The 22,379-nt window shown below is 38.2% G+C and overlaps 1 protein-coding gene across 5 annotated transcripts in view; it reads right to left on the bottom strand.

Moving 5' to 3' along the window:
• Positions 1-22,379, bottom strand: part of adgra2 (adhesion G protein-coupled receptor A2) — a 118,920-nt gene that overhangs the window by 6,135 nt on the left and 90,406 nt on the right. For all 5 annotated transcript variants that reach the window (XM_057831181.1, XM_057831182.1, XM_057831184.1 and 2 more), the window contains 11 exons: positions 16,448-16,519; positions 7,103-7,174; positions 6,936-7,007; positions 5,771-5,934; positions 5,476-5,689; positions 3,900-4,064; positions 3,623-3,821; positions 3,386-3,535; positions 727-888; positions 384-584; positions 97-286 (listed from right to left, as the gene is read on the bottom strand). In XM_057831181.1, the coding sequence (XP_057687164.1) occupies positions 97-286; positions 384-584; positions 727-888; positions 3,386-3,535; positions 3,623-3,821; positions 3,900-4,064; positions 5,476-5,689; positions 5,771-5,934; positions 6,936-7,007; positions 7,103-7,174; positions 16,448-16,519 (1,661 nt within the window). The remainder of the gene's footprint in view (positions 1-96; positions 287-383; positions 585-726; positions 889-3,385; positions 3,536-3,622; positions 3,822-3,899; positions 4,065-5,475; positions 5,690-5,770; positions 5,935-6,935; positions 7,008-7,102; positions 7,175-16,447; positions 16,520-22,379) is intronic.

Raw genomic sequence — 22,379 nt, 5'->3', positions numbered from 1 at the left:
AAAAGTAACCTGGGTTGTTTGACTAGTTTTACAAACTGAAACTCTTCAAAACCCGATGGAATTAAAGGAATGAAGGTAAAGTTCAATCTTCCTCACCAAGTCCCACAAAGATAACCGGAGTGTTGACGTTATGCCTTCGGGAGTGCCCTGCACCGTTGCTCGAATTCCCAGTCAGAGGGAAAAAGCTTCCGGTTCGGAAGGCCACAAACTGCAGTTTACAGTCTGCAGGCGCATCAGAAGGAAACAAGGTAGCAGGGAGGGTCACAGAGGCCACAGCTACTGAATTCTACAGAAAGAAAACAAAACAAGCATTAGATGTTGAGAGTCACAAACGCTGAATAATGAATTGGAGAAAATAAAGTCAAATGATGCTCGAAGCTCACCTTGAGGGGAAAATTGTTCAGAGATGTGTTATGGGACCCTGTGCTGCAACGAAAACGAAGTTGTTGTTCATGTGTGAAGTCTGACACTTCCATTCCTACAGTGGCTGTTGGGATGTCACGGCGCTCATATGCTGTGCAGGTTATACCAATGAAGTGGGCTGGTCGAATTAAGTGGGCTTCCATAACAATGTTCCTTGACACCTGCAACAATCATGCTTAACTATACATTCTTGTATGATGCATGAAACTGATTCTAGTCTTAATAAAAAAATAAAAATAAAAAAAAAGCTAGAATGAAACAAAAAAAATAAAAATAAAAAAATGTTCAGATGAGAGTTCCTACCATAGAGAAGTACTGAGCGTGGCTGTGTAGCTGAGGCCAGGCCAGAGACTCCAGAGAGCCCACTATGGAGCTACAGGCTCGCTTCTCTCTCTGGGCCAGAGTAAGGATATGGTCATCCACCTGCATCAGGTTACTGCCCATCTCTACCAACACCTCTGGCAACTGGAGCGAATAGACACATATGCAAATTGTTGTACACTCACCTGCAACAGCAGTACTAGCCTAAATGACACTCTCAAGTGGAAACACATTTGAGGAAATAGAGATTTTTGTAAGATGTAATGTTAAACGTTCCTAGTATACAGTGGGGAGAACAAGTATTTGATACACTGCCAATGGATTTTCCCATTGTCAGTGTATCAAATACTTGTTCTCCCCACTGTACGTTGGGAGCTATTATGCGAAAGTAGTGCGAGAGTGAGCGTTTGGTGGTGGTCAGAAGGGCTGATGTTCAGAATTGACTGCCTCACTTCTGTCATGTTGCCCCAGCGGAGCTCTGGCTACAATAGTAGCTTATCGCCACCTAGTGTGGATTGAATGAAAAATGCAATGCAATACAATGCGTCTTTGATTGTCCTGAAAAAAAGCGCTACATAAGTCGATCATTATTCTCATTATCAAACTAATCCAGCAACTGTATGTTCATTTCTGATTGTGCAGTAAATTAAATACAGTGGTACCTCTACATACAAAATTAATTCTTCCACGACCTCGTTTGTAAGTCGAAATGGTCGAATGTCGAGCAGGATTTTCCCATAAAGAATTAGGCTCGAGCGTTTACGTCACAGCAACACAGGATCATGCGAGATTTGCGACAACGCAACCATATTGGAAGCACGTCTGCATCACGGCACATTTAAACTTAACGGCAAATACAATTCAAATTACGAATGCCAGAGATGGAAAAAAGTAAGGAAAACTTGCCAGTTCGATACAGAGACAAACTTGTTTCCACGGCGAAGGACAGATATGTGAGCAAACTTAAGGATGTGAACAATGTTGACCCTTACGAGCAAGCCGAACACAAATGGAATAAAGATGTCGACAAGCTTCCACCACTACGCGAAATGGACATCATGCTGTATTTAGTGTTTGGTGTAAGTTACTACACTCATCAGCAATTCCGAAACTACAAATCGCTACAAAGCTACGAACAGTTTTGCTGCGGATCGGTGCAGGACCTGCACATTATGACCGTAGAAAACGGCAACATCATCGTTCTTGCAAAGGTAGGCAATGTGTGTTTACATTTTCATTGTCACGAACATCTGAATTTGGGCTGTGCTGAGTTGTGATAGTTAAGTGACAAATCAATGCTGTGTTTTAGAAAACAGATTTGTTGCAGACAATGTAGCCTGTGTACAAATTCTTTGCCACTATCTCACGGCAACATGTTACCTCTTTTTCATTTAGAAACGACAGGAATTATGTCTTATGAAGACAATGCACATGTATGCATGCTAGTTGTTTAGCTGTAGCTATAGCTAACAACAGGCCGACTTAGGGCATAAAGTTACCGAAATGTGCGTAGACAAACGAAATTAACCTACCGGAGTGGAAGTGCATAGAGCAAGCTATGTGTGTAACTGGAGAATCAAATGTTATGCCCTTCCTTCTGATCGAGGCGACCCATGCCATTATTCGACGTTTGGTAAGTTCAGATATGAGGTTTCCCTCGCCTTTTCTCCCTGTAGGGATCCGGAAGAAACTCAGTGGGGTTCCGTCGAGCTGTACATTCTCCTTTCTATTCGATCAGTTGTTGCAATTCTTTACCGAACAATAATTTCCAATCATTTTTAAAGAGCGACCTGAGTCGAAATGCCTCACTGTTTATGTTTCCCGGAGTTCTGACACCGAACTTCCTGCTTCCAACATGGCGATAGGGGCGGAAACCTCGCGAGTGCCACGTCATACGCTCGGGCCTAATACATTATCATTCCATTAATTTGTTCCAGAGCCCGAAAACCTATACTAAATGCCTTAATAAATACTGCTGGGGCAATTGCAAATGGCAATTACACAGAGCAAAGCAAATAGTAGTAATAATAATAATACCTGTAATAATGTAAGGAATCCGGTCCTAATGTGGCCAATGTGTTTTGCGTGCTGCACTTGAACGCATCGCGTGGCTGACTTGATAGAGTGAGAGAGGACTTTTTACTTTCACTTTTCATGGCGTGTTGTGTTGCACAAGTTGATGGAATAGATTATTAGAAGCCTGACAAAGCTGGTGATTTTACCACAGTAATAATTGTTACCTTAATTTATAAACGGAACGGAGGTCGGAAGAGGACCGTCGAGAGTAGACATTATACGGCCGTATTGTTGTGCCAATTCACGGATGCGCACACCACGCTCATATTTTTCTAGCATTTCCATCTTTATTTCAATGGTATGCATGACCTTTTTCCTTTTTTTTTTTCATCACCTGCACTAACATTCTTGGAACCCATGTTGATTTCTCTCACAAGAAAATCCGCCGTGCGTCCGTCTTACGGGAAAACAAACTGCGGCGTTATCATAAATCGTCGTATTTCGAGCATGTCGTCGGATGTAGAAACAAATGGCGAGTCCATTTTTATATCTCGAAGCGACCGTATGTCGATGTGCCACTCAATATCAGTCTTTGTAACAGCCGAATTACAATAAAATTTCCAACCTCTTGCAGCTGTTTGACATATTCCATGAACTTCTCCATCATCTGGGCCACGTAGAGCACATCCACTGAGTCAGTGAAGCCTGCCGCCTCCAGAGTATATTTGCGGACTTGGTGGGCCAAACTGACAGCATTTGATGTATTGATGGGACTCTGCAATATAAATGTTTGGAAAACACATTAGAGTTGGCCGTTTTTGATGCAGGACACATTCATCACACACGTGGTGGCGGCACTGACCAAGATGAATGTATGCAAGACACGGGTGATGCCATTCGTGTAGTGACAGTTTGTGTAATTGCCCTCCTGCCACTTTCCAAAGCGGTCACATAAGCGAGAGGCCTTTTTCTGCTCCATGTCACCTTCTACAGACAGAGAAGGGTAACGCAGCTCCAGGCAGTACTGATGAGAGGTGATGCCTGCCAGAGTTCTTGGCCACCTGGAGTTTTCCACCCGATATGAGAGTGAGCAATACACATTTAAACATTCATCTTGGATATGTGCAGCTGTAATTTACCTGAATTCGCCTCGGTTGTTAACAACTTTATCCTCTGGACAGAAGGAGGCACTGTTCTCTAGCACTACTATTTCAACAGAGCGGGAAGTGTTTCCCCTCCCGGTTGTAACCACACACTCCCACTCTCCACTGGCCTCCACATGTACGTTGAATAGAATAAGTTCACTGGATATTAAACAGACACGAAATACAACAGGTATTAGTACACTTTTTCGTTAAAGACCTTTAATCACCATAGGCGGAGTTTGACTTTTGGGGCAGGGGGGGGCACAACATGTTGATGACCCCAGTGTCAGCAATAAAATTAACTTACAAGAATATTTATAATAATAAGTTGACAATGAGCGTTTTTTTGTTTCCCATCATTCTTGAGGGGAATTGTAAATCAGGCTGCTTAGGCAATGCTTATCGCCAAGATTGTCATTCATTGAATATGGTATGCCCGCTGGTGTCGTGCCAATGTAGTTACCCCAGTTATAAATTGTATCCCCTGGGCGGAGCCGTATGGAGGTAGACTTGTGTCTTTATTATTCAATCAAAAAAAAGTTGCTTAAATTACAATATATATTTTCAACCAAATAAAAAGTCGCTTCAATCCCCCAAAAAAAGTGTTTGAATGCAAAAATAAATTGGAAACTCAAAAAACTCACCAAAAAAATTGCATGTGAATGCTATTCGTCTTTGATTTATTTTTATTTTATATATTTATTTATTTATTTATTTTTTTTTTTTAAATCAAAGTCAAGTTTTTTTTGTTTGAAGCAACTTTTTTGATTGAAGTAATGTTGATTTGTGTTTGGGCCACATTTTGGCTAGGACATTTTTGTCTTTATTATTCAATCAAAAAAGAAGTTGCTTCAAAAAAATATATATTTTCAAATAAGAAAAATCACTTCAATCAAAAAAAGAAATATTTCAATCATAGAAAAAGTTTTTGAATGCGAAAAGATTGAAAAATTTGCATTTCAACACTTAATTTTTCATTGAAAAAGTTTTTTTTTTTTGATCGAAGCAATCCTTTTTGTGTTTGGGTCATAAAATTTCAATCATGGAAAAAGTTTTTGAATGCGAAAAGATTAAAAAATTTGCATTTGAACACTTAATTTTTCATTGAAAAAAATTTTTTTGATCGAAGCAATCCTTTTTGTGTTTGGGCCATGTTATGGGTAGGACATATGTGTCTAAATCGTTCAATCCCCAAAAAGGTTGCTTCAATCAAAAAAAAAAAAAAAATTAATCAAAGATAAAAATGATTTGAAAAATAAAATTGCCCTCCTCTAATTTTTTTTTTTTTTTTTTGTGGAAAATTATATGCAAAGCAAATGACCGTCTAAGGTGCTAGTCACATGATCTGTTCGAAAAATAATTTTGACCCATTATAAAAATATATATTTTTTGTTCATTTCATTCATTTTTTGTTGCAGTTTTATTGCTTTACAACTTTTATATATGTAGGAAAGTCAATTACATGCATTGACACCTTTCGGCCGCCGGGGGGGGGGGGGTCCTAGCCCCCCCTTAAAATCCGCTTATGTTAATCATGGCCTAAAAGCACATTTCGTGACGATTAGTTTACCTGGTAATAAAGGTGCAGTCATGCAATACATTGTTCTCCAACTGGACACCGTTCTCTGGGTCAGAAGTCACTAGGTGACCGTTGTGGTGCCAGTGCAAAGCGGTGACTTTGTCCACCATGGCTGCAGTACAGTGGAACGGCAGTCGATCCCCTTTGAAGACCACCTGACGCTGAGAGGGCAGCAGCGTCAGGGTGTGCAGGTCCAAAGGGCCGTCTGGTACGATGGAAAAGATAGCATCTGAGACGGGCCTTCATTACACTGAACGGGGTAGATTTTGAGTGAGCAAATTCTCACCACAGCTCAACTGGCTTTCCCGAAGTCCTCGTAGGGGTTTTCCCTTCAGACTTCTCGGATAAGCACACAGGGTTTCATCTCCCAGTCGGGCTGAGCTGCTGCGAAAGAAGCCTGGGATCCAGTGCAGCCCACAGTCACATGACAGGTATTCAGAGTTGAAATTCCTGTCAAAAAAGAAGAGAAAAAAAACTGCCATGACGAAAAACCAAAACTACTACAAAATAAAATTAATTAATCGTAATTAATCGCAATTCAAACCATCTATAAAATATGCCATATTTTTCTGTAAATTATTGTTGGAATGGAAAGATAAGACACAAGACAGATATATACATTCAACATACTGTACATAAGTACTGTATTTGTTTATTATAACAATAAATCAACAAGAGGGCATTAACATTATTAAGATTCTGTTAAAGCGATCCATGGTTAGAAAGACGTCTAGTTCTTAAAAGATAAATGTTAGTACAAGTTATAGAAATTTTATTTTAAAACCCCTCTTAATGTTTTCATTTTAATAAAATTTGTAAAATTTTCAATCAAAAAATAAACTAGTGCTCACTATTGTTGATGTCAATAATCACACAATGCTCATGGTGCTGAAACCCATAAAATCAGTCGCGCCCCAGCGCCAGCAGAGGGCGAAAAAACACCAAAAAACAAGTAACAAGTGGACATGACACTGTGCTGTCATTTTAACCTGTTTGAGCGGGGCATGTGCGTTAAATGCGTCAAATATTTTAACGAGATTAATTTAAAAAATTAATTACCGCCCGTTAACGCGATCATTTTGACAGCCTTAGTTTATTTACATTTCAAAAACCAGAAGCCATTCATTTACGAATGTGATTGCACTTTAGTTTACATATTTAAATGTTCAGATATTAAGATTTGAATGAGGCAAAATAACATGCTTTTTCTCTCAAATATATTGTTATATTCATTTGTTTCGGATGTACAGTGATTATTTTCTGTATAAAAATTAATTTGGTGTTCAAAGTCTTTTTTCAAACTTCAGTCTTGAAAAAGGGGGTCGTCTTATAATCAGGGTCGTCTTTTATTCGGGCCAATACGGTACGTAATCGATGGTTGTACGTTTACAACAAGTCCTCAGAAAGTAAAGTGGATATTTGATATTGTGAGGTTGATGAAAAGTACTCACACAAGTTTAAGGGATGGGAGCTCCTGAAACACGCCGGCATCCAAGGTTGATATGATGTTTCCAGATAAGTTCCTAACCAAGCACAAATTTGATAAATGAGAGAACTAGGTAGTTTTGCCAAGACACAGAAAATGCAAGTACTGTACATCATTTTAACTTCCTCTTACAATTTAGTGAGATTAGTCAGTCCTTGGAACATGTTTGAAGTCAGGCAGCCAATGCGGTTGTTGGATAGGTCACTGAAAGAGAGACAAGACCAATAAATGCATTTGGTTACTTTTTAACCCATTAGATGTGTCTCAGAAAGTGATGACATCGTGGCTCCCTCACAATATGTTTCTTTGACATCAGATTGACCCACAGTACATTAAAAGCATAGCCTTCATTTGAACTCTGCCTCAATCATCAGCACATTACTTCCCGTCAATTTATACCACTTCACCGCTTCAAAAGCCCGATCCAAACAAGAGACTCTGTAGTTTTCACCACACTTTTCTCTACTCCAAGACTCCATGGAACACCAGTAAATGTTTATCACCAATAACAGGGCCCCTGGCCTAAGTGTGATGTATTGCCACAGCCAGAGAGATGTGCTCTGGTGCTTGTCTGACACTACCCAGCAGAGCACTGTCCAAAGCATGTGTTTATCTCCCCCTGTTTGTTTTGAGAAGCTCCAGAACTTGCAGGGAAAACACAAGCATGGGGAAGATTGAAGGCAAGTCACGCAGGGAAGTACATATGACAGCAGCACTGACCAGCATCTCAACTGACCAGTGAAGTGCCTTGTGGTTTTACGCAAAGATGAGCAATATTGTTTTGATGGCTTGAACACATATGAGTTAAACTGGTCAAAACTGGTTGAAAACATAAATTTAGAGTTTACCGTAATTTATGACTATAAGGCGTTCCAGACTATAAGCCGTCACCTACCAAGTTTGACACCAAAACGGCATTTGTTCATAGATAAGCCGCACTGGACTATAAGCCGGAGCTGTCCTCACTATATTATGGGATATTTACACCAAAGTATTAACCGGTAACACTGTATTTCTCAGCGGCATAATAAGATGCCATAAGACGATACGAACCACAATGAAGCTTCGAACTAATTGGCTGCAAAGCTTCATTGCTTCAGGAAGCTTCATTTGGCCATCACTGCTCCCTTGGAGGAGACAGTCAACCTCTGCTGCCACCTGCTGTAAACATTGTTGTTGTCCAACATGCCTCCTAGCATGCATTGCAGCGCTACTAAAGGAAATAACTAAGGTTGTTCCGATCATGTTTTTTGCTCCCGATCCGATCCCGATCGTTTTAGTATGAGTATCTGCCGTTCCCGATATTTCACGATCCCGATTGCTTTTTTTTTTGCTCCCGATTCATTTCCAATCATTCCTGATAATTTTTCCCGATCATATACATTTTGGCAATGCATTAAGAAAAAAAAGAATAAAACTCAGATGAATATATACATTCAACATACAGTATATAAGTACTGTATTTGTTTATCATGACAACAAATCCTCAAGATGGCATTTACATTATTAACATTCTTTCTGTGAGAGGGATCCACGGATAGAAAGACTTGTGACTTTGTATATTGTGACTAAATATTGCCATCTAGTGTATTTGTTGAGCTTTCAGTAAATGATACTGAAGGCCATGCCCAATGCATGATGGGAAGTGGAACCATGACAAGTGAAACCACGACTGTGCGTAGTGCTACCAATTCATATATCTTCTCTGCAATGGGTATAATTCAAGGTGTTAAGAAAAAGATCAATTGTTACATTGCTTCCCCACATTGCTTCCCATGATATTTCTAATCATAGGGAGAGTGATTGTAAGGCTTTAGCTAATTAAAATAAGGCTCTAAAGGTTGCCAAAATTCACTCTACTCATTTTACGCTGCCTTTTAGCACTCTATATTGGCAAAACAGCGCCATTACAGATGGAGCGCGACAATGCGTGAGTAGGTCGTTCAGCACATGCATTCATTAATTGTGTTAAATATTTTAATGTGATACATTTTTTTAAAATTAATTACCGCTGTTATTGGGATAAATTTGATAACCCTACCGTAAGCCTAAACTAAAGACTCTGGATAAGTGTAACATATTATGTCTGTAACGTTAAATACAATTAGATAACGACTTAATTAAAAAAATATATATATATATATATATTAAAAAAAGGCATGGCTGATATTTTTTTGCCGATTCCGATACTTTGAAAATGACGTGATCAGACATCTCTAGAAATAACAATCAAAATTCATGTAATATGCTAATTATTTCTTCAATTACTGTTCCAATTGTTTCATTAATTGCTAGTTATGGTATTTAGTAACACTTTATTTGACAGTGGCACCATAAGACTGTCATAAGACCATCTTAATTATGACATGACACTGCCATTAGCGTTAATGAATGCTTAAGCTGAGAACAGAGCATTGCCATAAGACCATCATAATTATGAAATGACACTGTCATGGTCATTGAATGCTTATGACAGATGTCATTTTGTGTCATTCAGCAAATTTTCTGACTTTCTTTTTTTTTTTTTTTTTAAACCTGTCCTGTTCAGCTGTTTGACACGGAAAATGGAAGTCTAAGTGCCCGGATAGTCTGAACAGTTTTAATGTTTCACATTGAGAGTCTGACATACTCCCATTGTGATCACTCAACATACCTCGTTTATTATGACAAAGCAGCGAACAGGAAGAAAAAGAAAAAGACAGAGAAAAAGAAATCAAGAAAGAAGAAATCAAGGAATTATCTCACTTTTGAATGAATGTAAAAGTTCTGAGCTGGACAAAAATGAAGTTAGTGACATAATTTGCCGGATGACACAAAATGACATCTGTCATAAGCATTCATTAATGACCATGATAGTGTCATGTCATAATTATGATGGTCTTATGGCAGTCTTATGATACAGCTGTCAAATAAAGTATTACCTATTAACTGAATTAAATCAACAAATAAGCCGCACTGGACTATATGACGGAGGATTCAAAATGAGGGAAAATAGTAGCGGCATATAGTCCGAAAATTACGGTAATTGTTGATTAACGATAAGCACTGCAATAATACAAAAAAGCTCGATCCAGTTATCAGGGGCTACTCATAATACTCCTCAATGCATCATTATGCTTTTTCTTTTCCCGCCCCCAAGCGTGTGTAGCATTTTGATGAAGCATGCACCCTGCAAGTGTTGGTTGCCAGATACTAGCGTCTACCTACCCTTGTTCAAAGCCAAAATACAGAGTTCACATTCACATAAAATATGAACTAGTTCATGAACTTTCGTTCTTTAAACTAATTCAGGTACAACAATCACACTCTATGTGCAGCCAGTTCAATCCAATCTGGCCTGGGCCTTCCAGAAATTATGAGCATTGGAACTGGTTAGTCCGAGAAAATCTTGTTACAACCAAGTTAGAATTGCAAAACACGCATGTAGAATTTAAGAATCTGCATTTCTATGGAATGTAGAGCTGAAACGATTCCTGGAATAATTCGAGTAACTCGATTTTAAAAATTGATCAAGGAATTTTCTCCGCCTCAAGGAATCGTTTAATGTTGCCAGCTCTAAGCATGACGTTTTGCCCAGACTACTTTTTTCCGTACCCCCAGGCTGGACCTTGTGACCGATGACCACCCCCAAAACCCAGGCCGGACCCGCCCGCCTAGGCCCTGCACCACCGAAGGGCCCCCTCGTTAACCCCGATGCGGAGGAGCGACACCTGGGACATAGTAAAATTAAAGTTAATGTAGCGCTAATAAATAAGATTAACGTAACTGTAGCTTGCTAACGCAACGTTAGCCCTGCGGAGGGCTAGGTTTCTATTAATTATGACTACTTCCGATGCACAAACACAGCGCTGTAGAGTGAGGATGGTGTAAAAGAAAAACATGATAAAGCTAACTGTCAATTTTAGCTCGGTAGTCATTGATGGATAAAACACCAAATAGGACTAGTGCCTAATGTGCTACAATACAGCAGGTATCGTACATTTATTTTGAACAATGCAAAAACTCAAAATCCCTATCAGGACATACAAAATACACTTAAACTTAGCTAGCTATTTTTCTTCCAAGAAATCTGAGAGAAATACACTTGAAGCGATGGCAGATAATTTCACTTATTGCCAATAGATTTACACTTAAAACTGACTAGTTTTAAGGAAGTGTGTTTTGCAGTGTATTAATGTTATGTTAGGAATGGCTTACTTTTAAAGGCATTTTTGTGCAACTTAGGTATTTACTATGTAAGTAATTGTTGCCAAAAGTTTACCATTACACAATGTCAGACAATGTCATTATTTAGATGTTGGAACTGACGACTTGTTCATATTTTATGTTGAAAAAAAAAAGAGCAATAAATTATATTTTTGCACAGTAATATTTTCTTTTGTTTAAAATTTTACATAAATCTTTTTTAAAAATTATCGGCTTGACATTATCGGTTATCGGTAGGAATGAGGAGGAAATTATCGGTTATCGGTATCGGTTGAAAAATGTATTATCGTGCATCACTACTTGAGACAAATGGAAATTCAATTGAAACACATGGGAAAAACATGTTATCAAGCGTAATGACATTTTTAGGTAAGAAATAAGATTTTTTTATGAGATCTTAAGTTTTTTGAGTGAAAGCAGTGAATTTTTTCTTTTTTCTAATCACTTCTGAGATGTAATTGTTGGCTGTTTTGAACAATGTACATCTAGAATAAAGACACTGATTGTCTAAAAATGGTTCAATATTAGGTGAAATCTCTTGTTTTCTCATGTACATTTATAATTGCTTTTTACCTAAAAAAATGTTTTATCTGATTACTCAATCTATGGAATTTTCAGTAGAATACTCAATTACTAAAATATTTGATAGCTGCAGCCTTAATGGAATACAATGCATTTTATTATTATTATTATTACTATACAGCATATACTATGTATACATATATAATTAAAAAAAAAAAGTCTTTATTGACATAATATCAGGTTTATTGAGTCACCCCTAAAACCTCTGTAACAAATTAATGTCCTGTCACTGAGTTTGAGTCGACTCATACCCTTCACCCCCGAATACAAATGGCAATGTCTGGTCTTTCTGTTCCTGATGCCAAAAAAATAATAAACAGGCAGTTCTTTTTAGACAGTTTGAGTCACTATTGAAATGAAACGTAAAATAATATGGTACGGTGATTTCGTCTTGCGTCATCTTCCATGAAACTGAAGTGTCATACCGATAGACAACGAAAGACAAATGCGGCGCGCTACAATTTTTTCCGCGCCTTAGCTTTCTGCGTGCCATTTTATTCATCGCCTTCAGATTGGAAAAATAAACACTTGCCTACCTGTTCATTAAATTTACGCTCTCTGCGCTCCACAATTTTTTCCGCGCCTTAGCTTTCTGACTGCCATTTTATTCATCTTCTACAGACTGGAAAAATAAACACTTGCCTATCTGTTTGTTAAATATACACTCCCTTTCCTTCAAATTTAAATATTGAAGTCTTTTTTTTTGTCTGTCCAAAATTGTGGATAAAGATGTGAACTAGGAGTGTGACAAAATATCGAAATGGTAATATATCATGATACTTTGCATCCCAAAACGTTACCTATACGCTCATGCCAATAATCGAGATATCGTGTAAAAAGGTGTCAAGGTTTAAAAAAATAAATAAATAAGGAACCAACAAGTTGCTACCAAAATCTTCCACTGTAGTAGTTTCTCAGTTAACTCTATGGCAGCCATTGATGGCGCTCGACGCTCAATCCATTAAGACTGGCAAAGGCGAATGAACGTTCACAGTCACTCTTTCCGAATTTTGGGGCATTTACAGATTACTTTCTGTTGATTTTAGGGCATTTACAGGTCACTTACTGTTCGGTAACCTAAAATCAACTGAAATTCTTGCTTGGCATTGGCTGCCACTGACAGCCATAGAAGTGGGAGGGTTCTTTTGCTGCCACCCTCCCAGTTCAAATGGATTGGACGTCTACTAGTGATAAACTTTCAGCAGAATAATAACAATAGCTTTTTTTTCTGTTTATCAGTTGTTTTGTAGAATATCCTAGAACGATTTCCTGACCAAAGTATCGATATTCGTTGTATCGCCATATCGTGAGATCGTTTTTGTGATCTTTGTATCGCAAATCATATCGTATCGTGAGACACCATCAGGTTCCCACCTCTAACAAGAACCCAATCAAATCACCTGGATTTTTGGGTAAATTGGTCATAACATTGAACGTATTAAGTAGAGCTTGGAATCTTTGGGCACCTAACGATTCGATTACGATTACGATTCAGAGGGTCCGATTCGATTATAAAACGATTATTGATGCAACCCCCTCCTTTTTTTTTTTTTTTTTTTTTTTTTAAATGTTTTGTACATTAGTTCCAAAATTGTTAAAAAATACTCTCAGGCTAAACCAAACTACTATTTCAGTATCAAGTTAACATATAGCAGTAAACAAATATACAAAAATAACATTAAATAAAAAAAACTCCAGTCCCCATTCTGTATCAGCAGCTTTAAACTACATTCAACTAATTTAATGTTGTGAATCAACCGTTAAAGTTGTTAAAATTGCTCCCGTTATTCCATAATTTCCCTTTTGTCTACTTTTGACATGTGAAAGTTTTAAAACTATTAACTAACTAACAACTAACTAACTAACAAACTATTTTAAAGATAGATTCAAGTCAATATTTTACCGATTTAGGAGTATTTTAGATAAAAAGTTAATTAGGTTTACTTGGAAGGTTCGCTAAACAGCCTTGCAGGGAAGTGTACTGCTTTAAGATGGCGGCCGTTTACTAACGCCCGCATCTAGTTTTTTGCAGAGGTGCTGCTAACGCTACCGAGTCTATATTGCATCTAGTCCTATATAAATGATATCTACTGTAACATTATGTGGCTGTACTTTGTAGCAGCTTTTCGGCAGCAGTCAGGTATGTTGTTGTGTTTTTTTATCTCGTGGCATGAGTTGAGCTAGAGCCGTGAGTTGAGCATTGGCATTAACCGAGGGGCCGGGTAATGAGAAGCATGATGTTTAGTTACTCTCGCTCCGTTCCGTCCCGAAGACCGCGCGGCGCGCTGAGTGTGTTGTACTTCCGCTTTACTTGGCATATTTCAATAATCGGAATTTGGATGTTTGTGAATCGTTCTTGGATCTTCCACGGCCGAATCGCGAATAATCTAAGAATCGGAAATTTTGCACACCTCTAGTATTAAGTCACAGCCGTAGAAAAGCACAGTCTGGTTAAACAGAAGTAATTAGGTATGTTTTTATGATTTAATAAGATACACCGTGTACAAAACAAAAAGCAAACTGTACTTGTCAACGTGTTGACCAGTTGGCACTCGTATTCACATGGTCGGGGATAGAGTGGGAATGGCTTACAGCACGCATGCTATTTTTAGACCGTGACGTCGCATCGTAAAGCGGAAGTAAAGCAGAAGACATTATAGACATTATAGACCCGCCCTCGCATAGACACCATGTTAATTCTACTACTTTTCTCCGGTAATCTTTAAAAAACGAACATGCCGATCACACATTGCTTTTTTTGAACTTGTAGAAACGACTCAACATTACGACATATGAAGGATGAAACCAAAATTCGGAGGAAAAAATGAGAAGAATTAATCAACTTGCGTTGACTTTTAACGCCAGCTCAGCAATAAACATTTATGCAGTAAACATTTTGTTGGGTTGGCATTGTCTTTCAGAGGACAATATTTTTAACTTATTTTTTAGCATGACGTTGTGCATTGCTGCTTCTGTCTGACAATGAATGACTTGAAAATAATTTAAATCATATCTGACTGCCACTGTTACATTTTCTCTTGTAATAAAAAAAAAACTTAATTGAGGGGGAAGTGTAAATAAATTATAGAATTATGATTTGTTATCAATGAAAAAATTAAGTGTTCGTTGGTGGTCACTGGGTAGCATTTGCGATCGCTACGCAAAACAAACAATATAAATTACCCCCAAGAACGTCGGAGACGTAGGACAACCAGAGGATATAGTATATAAGAAAGACAGGGCTGGTGGTAAAGGATAGCTTGTTGAAACAGAAGAATGTCGTTGTCAATTGCGTAAGAAAAAGGTGTCGATAAAAAAGCTAAGGCTAAGCTTCGGTCGACTCGTTTTTTTCGTCTTTTTCAGCCCTCGACACTCAAGCCATCTCTTTAACTGAACATTTTCATGTTCTTCCACATCTTTGCCAGTGAAAATTGGCACCAGGGACATCATTTTAGGAGAGAATTGGTAGGTTTAGCTCTGTAAACATCTCCTTCGTACACGATTTCTATTAATTTCCTATCAGGGACAAACAGTCGCATGTCCCCCCCTTAGCAACAGTAGCTAACCTCATGAATATTAACGAGCGGAAGTGACGTGTTGCTTGCGGTACGATATTCATCGACTCACGCTATCAAAGTCAGGAGAATGTACGATCAGTGTCGATCTCCCTCTAATGGCCCTTGCATCCTTTCATTAAAGCGGCCCTCGCACAAAAATGTTTGGACACGCCTGATATAATGCAATGAATATTGACCCTTGTAATATAATTTTGGACTTTGAAAAAACATTCATGATTCAAATCTCATAACATGTCTTTAAACAGTTATATGATTATTCTTATTTGCCTTTTCTTCTCTGAATTGGAAGATCTATCCAGGCATGAAAATCTCTCACCTTTCGGCAAAATTCGCCGTTTTGAAGTCAAAAAGGGTGACCTACGTGAAGAAAATTTTTTAGGCGGGTCGGGAGATTTTTTAAATTATTATTATTATTATTATTATTATGTGATTAACTTAGTGAGGGTGTGCCAAAAAAATGATTATTAGATTCTTCTTCTGTGCTCAAGTTTTTTTTTAGAGCGAGAGTGGAAGAGAGATAGTTCGTTGCTTCCTGCCTTTCAGTTGTCCAGCAGTACATTCGAGTCATGTTAATCGGAAAAAGTCCCTAGTGTTTTGCTAAGTCCCGTGTTCGTCTATCAGATGTGAGTACACGAACCCTCTTGTACTATTTAGCGTTTATTGTTGTTGTTTTTGAGATGTTACTAGTTAGCGGCGAGTGCTATGCTAATTAGCGACTCATATTTCCATGTCAAGTTGTTCGTTGTTTGGTGGTGTACAAAAGTTATTCCAGATGCAGAATGTGGAAAACCATGATTAAGTACAGCGGTAACAATACAAACATGGAAAATAGTACAGAAATCTGGGAAAACAAAGTATATTAGTTAAAAGAAGCCTTATTTCTAAAGACTCTTTGCTTGTTCCCAGAAAATGTGGAATTCATTCTACCAGTGTAAATTTTATTGTATTGTTGAGAGAAATTAGTACTGCAGATCACTGAAACACAGCGTGGGTCGACAGAGCTCAATATTTTGTTGGGTTGTACAGTGTACCGGAACATATTTCCTCCACAACCTTCTCACCTTTTTAACCCCTGACCCATTTTCATGCCTGGATCTAACTATCTACTTACAGTTTCCGGAGCTCGGACAGGCCTTGGAAGGCTCCAGGCATGATGGTGCTGATTAAGTTGTGCTTGAGATCCCTGTGGAGATAGAAAATATCAAATGATATAACACACGCAGGGGTAATGTTGACACATCTTCACGTAGACGCTTCACAGGAACACTTTATGAAAAACAAAGGAGCTGCGAGAAAGTTATTCTCATGGCCTAACCTGAGTTCTCTCGCAGAACACAGCAGGATACTGCACAGAAATAAGAAATCTTATCCCAAGCAGCCACCTGGCCTTGAAGTGAGTAACATGCTCCGAAAATGATCAGCTATAGTTAAGTGACAGTCTTATCTTCTTCGGAAACTGTTCTTCCCGTAATCTGCTCAGTTACAACATTAATATTAATGATTTCAGATCCCTTTGAAAATTTAATTTAATCCTACTTAGTGCACTTTTCTCCACCCGCTTCCCATTCCACATCCACACCCATGTGGGAAAGGAGTTCCGAGTTAGCAACCTCCCTGCCAATTAACTTTGGTCCGTGTTTGATTTTACATCCACCGTTTTTGTTTTTTTACTGGTCTTGTGGGAGTGCTGAGGTCCAAGCAGGTCAGGCGACAGATAGTTGCAGTGGGGCAAATAAGTATTTACTCAACCACTAATTGTGCAAGTTCTCCCACTTGAAAATATTAGAGAAGCCTGTAATTGTCAACATGGGTAAACCTCAACCATGAGAGACAGAATGTTGAAAAAAAAAAAAAAAAAAAAAAAGAAACTCACATTGTTTGATTTTTAAAGAATGTATTTGCAAATCATGGTGGAAAATAAGTATTTGGTCAATACCAAAAACTCACATTCTCCCAGTCCTTCTTCTGGATCATCCAAATGCTCTCTAGCGAACCGCGGATGGGCCTGGACGTGTACTGGCTTCAACAGGGGGACACATCTGGCAGTGCAGGATTTGAGTCCCTGGCGGCGCACTGTGTTACTGATAGTAGCCTTTGTTACTGTGGTCCCAGCTCTCTGTAGGTCATTCACTAGGTCCCCCCGTGTTGTTCTGGGATTTTTGCTCACCGTTCTTGTTATCATTTTGATGCCACGGGGTGAGATCTTGCATGGAGCCCCAGATCGAGGGAGATTATCAGTGGTCTTATACTGTATGTCTTCCATTTTCTAAATATTGCTCCCACAGTTGATTTCTTTACACCAAGCGTTTTACCTATTGCAGATTCAGTCTTCCCAGCCTGGTGCAGGTCTACAATTCTGTCTCTGGTGTCCTTCGATAGCTCTTTGGTCTTGGCCATAGTGGAGTTTGGAGTGTGACTGACTGACATTGTGGACAGATGTCTTTTATACCGATAATGAGTTCAAACAGGTGCCATTTATACAGGTAAGGAGTGGAGCCTCGTTAGACCTCGTTAGAACACGTTAGATCTCTTTGACAGCCAGAAATCTTGCTTGTTTGTAGGTGACTAAATACTTATTTTCCACTCTAATTTGGAAATAAATTCTTTAAAAATCAAACAATGTGCTTTTCTGTTTTTTTTCCACATTCTGTCTCTCATGGTTGAGGTTTACCCATGTTGACAATTACAGGCCTTTCTAATCTTTTCAAGTAGGAGAACTTGCAAAATGGTTGACAATACTTATTTGCCCCACTGTATCTGCAGGACATAGTCCGTGCAAGTTGGAATGGGCAAGTTCCTCTAGAATGAAAACTGCCAATTTTCATCACACGAATTTCCGTGCACGAGCTCATGAGTATTAACAGCAGCCTATACAGGATGAGACTTTTATCCATTCCATTCCTATAAAGGACGCTACTGCAGTAGGCATTTCATCAAGGGACTCTATCATAAAATCTGTCTTTCCTCCCAGTTATCAGCAGTCCTGCCATATGCCATGATAAACCTGAGAGCTATTTTGATCAGACTGGGAGAGGACAGTGGTTTCTGGGTGCAGATTCCACAAAAAGTGTGGCACATCTGGTAATGGAATTTTGCTAGATTATAGATACCGGTGATGGTTACAGTATGTGCTGCAAATAGTTTATAATAATATACATTGGCTATATTAATTATATCTTTACTACATTCGGGGCTGTTTTTATTGTGTCGGATTGTTTTTGTACCCTTCTCCTCCTTTTGGAGTCGGACAATGAGATCTCACTAATGCTTTGGAAGCACGTGTGCGGACCATGGCTCTTGCTGTAACATGTAACTACAAAAATGTCCCGAAAGGCATAATTAAACAGCTGCATGTCATTTATTAAGCCGAGATACGTTAAATGCTGGCAGGTGTGTGCTGACCAGTGTTGTTAATCTTGCTTTAAAAAAAGTGATTAGTTACAGTTACAAATTACTTCTCCCAAAAACTAATTGAGTTAGTACCTCAGTTACCTCATTGTAAGAGTAACTGACGTTACTGACGTTACTTTTCATGTTCTACACGTTATTACATTATACATTCCATAACATCTTCCACATCAAAGATATTTATATTAACTGATTGACTTGATTTCGTTGAAAAAAACACATCACTTTTTACTTTTTTTTAAAATTTCACCAATATAAGCATCTGCAAGCTTTAACTTTCAAAATGATGTGAGAAAAAAGCCTTTTTGTTTTTCCTGTTGTACTGAACCCGCACTGAACAGTGACCCCTGTACCTAGGTACATACTGAACTGTGACTTGTCTGTTACGTCACACCCCTAATATTTATAGATATATTTTTCAATATGCAGGTTAGGGTCTGAATGTCCTGCCTTACTTGTCTTTGTTCTAGTTGTTTTGATTAAAAAAAAGGGGGAAAAAAATGTATATATATTTATATACAAAGTTCATGGATACTGTCACGTTCTGCTCCTGGTCAGATTTTGTGTTTTTGCAGAGCCGGCTGTGGGGGCGTTCCCGACGTCGCACCTGCAGCTCATCCCTGCTCATCAACAACAGTATAAGGACGTAGGCGTTCCACTGGAAGGACGCCGAGATATTTTTCCTTGCTGGTCGCCATTCGCCATCCTTGTCATTCGAGTAGCTTGCTATTTTTGTAATCACGCCACTGCCATGGGTTTTGGTCGCCTGTCGCTTTAGTTTGTATGCCTCTACCTTGTGCAGGTACGTGAGTGTATTTCAGTTGTTTTATTGGCCCTCTGCCTACCACCTTGGTTTACTTTCGCATTTGTATATTGATGCCCGTCGACCTCCTGTCACGGACCCATTTTATTTTCCCCTTTTTACCGCGATCGCGTGTGTTTTGGTTTGTATTTAATAAACCCTTGTACGCTTCCCTCAGTCGTTTGTCGTCTGTTGTGAGTCCAACCTTGTTTCCGCGTTCGAGGACCCTGACAGATACGTCATTCAAGAAAAGTTTAGGGCAAGTCGCATCTGAGTATAAGTCGCGCCAGGGTCATAAAAATAAAGTGAATATTTTTGGTCATAAAAAAATATATATATATATTGTAGCATCTACAAGGGCAACACCAACTTGGTGATGTTAATGCACACTCAGTAGGAAAATCAATCAATCAATCAATCAATCAACCAACCTGATTTCTATAGCCCTTTACAAAAACCCGAAAGGCCCTCAAAGTGCTTTCCAACGAAAACAAACATCGTTTGTGATAAATAAAAGGCAGGAAAGTACTATACTATGAAATTAAGAAAAAAAAAAAAAAAAAAACACATAACGATAAAAGTCAAAACGGCAAATAAAACAATAAAACAGATAAATTCCGAAAATATTAAAACTTATAAAAAATAAAACCAGACTACCCTAATCAGGGTAAAAAGCGAGTCTAAAAAAGTGTGTCTTTAACAGAGATTTTAAAAGGGCTAGATTGGTAATGGTGAGGATTTCAGGGGGTTGGCTATTCCACAACCTGAGGGCAGCAACTGCAAAAGATCGGTCCCCCCACTGTTTAAGTCTCAACCTCGGAACTTGCAAAAGAGGCTGGCTGGTAGAACGAAGAGCCCACACCGTACATAATTTTCAATTAATTGTACCTACCTGGACATCTCGAATTGTATGAAAAAGAAATAAAGTGTCCTGAGAGCTCAAGATGACGGCAGCCACGCTAAATTTTAATGCTAACGAGAACGCAAATGCTATGCTAACACTCTGGGCCACCTAGCCAATTATCATCACATTTGCAACAGTGTCCTCCCTCCTCCCGCTCTGCTCTTTCCCAGGAAGTGTGACAAAATCAGACAACTTGCGCTTCATTCAACCAAATTGTAGTAACGCGCCCCTTCACATCCTCGGTAATGGCATTGCAAAGATGGGAAAAGTAATTCATGAAATTCCTCACTACTAAAAATTATAACGCCTTTAGAAACGCAGTTAATCAAAGACACTGGTGGTGACACGCTTTTAGCATGTGTTTGAATGTGATTGGGTTTCAACAGCATTGGAAAGAAATACATACAGTATAAGATGTGTTTTTTCCCTCTTTTCCACCCAAATATATATTTTTTAAAATAAATAAATAAATAAATTGAAAAAAACTAATATGTCAATGTCTATTTTAATAAATGGTTTTTAAGCACTACAAATGTAATAAATATTATATAAATGAGCTATATAAAACTGATTTGTACCTGTATACATGAATATATCTGAACAGTTTAAATAAAATGCTGTAGTTTTTATCATTTTTAATTGAAAAAAAATCTGTGATGGATTGACGACTCCAGGTTTGAAGCTTGATATAGCAAGTATTATATTTACAGTCACAAATGTGATTGATTTTTTTAACCCTTGCAGGGCACTAGTTTAACCCATTGGCTGCCATTGCCACCAACTAGGTCTGACTGGAAAAGGGGCAAATGAACATCAGTTCATTCATTCGCCCCTCTCAGTCACAATGGATTGGACATCTACGGCCGTCAATGGCAGTGCAACCAGACCATTGCTATCAATGACATGCACTGAGTTAAAAAAAAAAAAAAAAAATCAACTTTACTTTACTTGGAGCAGTAAACAGTGAGCATTTCTGTTTTTATTTGTTTTAATTTATTTAGTAAAATTGTATAATTATTTAATATCTATGTATAATACAGTAATGGTTAATTAAAATAAGAAAAATATAATAATAATTAGCTTTCAATCTTCTTTTAAATGATCAAAATTAAACACTTGATCTATAAATGTTAAGGTCTTAATAGTACTAATTGTAGTGACACCCTGTCCCTGAAAAGGTTGAAAAAAATATATGAATATGTCAAAAAAACCTGCAGTTATATCAACAAAATATGCGAAATGTATTGTTGGCTGCTAGTTGTGGCACATCCCTGCTCTAGACATTTACAAACTGGTGCTCCATTGACGTTGATGTTTTAGTGATGACTATCGACATGCCCTTTTGAGTAGACCCTAACAAGAACTTTACTTGTGATGTCTGACAACAGCTGTCATCAAGTAAGGATAATATCCGACCAAATAAACTTCAAAGCTTCATGCACGCTGAGCATGAAAATAAAAAAGGACTGTGGTTGCAGCTACAGTCCCTGACAAAAGTCTTGTCGCTTATCCATTTTATAGAAACAATTGCTAATAACCTAGCTTTTAATTATTCAATTGGTTTCAGAAATGGCTTATATGAAAGTTAAGACCTTCCCAAATGATTTTGAATGAACAAAAATATTATTGTTTCACTGAAAAAAAAGGTTTATAATTTAATGAAGACATAAAGGTCAAATTTTGGCAAGACAAAAGTTTTGTCGCCTACAGTAGTGTGAAAATTGAACAAAAAATGTACTTCAAATACAAAAATATGTTACATAACATAAGCGAATTAAATAGTGGTGCTGTGAAATCCAAATTTAATATTTTCGATGACTTCCGTGGGCTTGAAGGACTTCATCCATGGGGTTCGGCAAGGATTCATCCAATTTATTGATGAAGTCATCAGGAACATCAAAGAAAGCGCTCTTGCATGCCTCCCAGAGT

This window comes from Corythoichthys intestinalis, chromosome 3 (assembly GCF_030265065.1).
Source record: "Corythoichthys intestinalis isolate RoL2023-P3 chromosome 3, ASM3026506v1, whole genome shotgun sequence".
In the NCBI taxonomy this organism is placed as follows: Eukaryota; Metazoa; Chordata; class Actinopteri; order Syngnathiformes; family Syngnathidae; genus Corythoichthys; species Corythoichthys intestinalis.
Note: the sequence above shows the minus strand (reverse complement) of the source record. Positions and strands in the feature narration are given on the sequence as shown.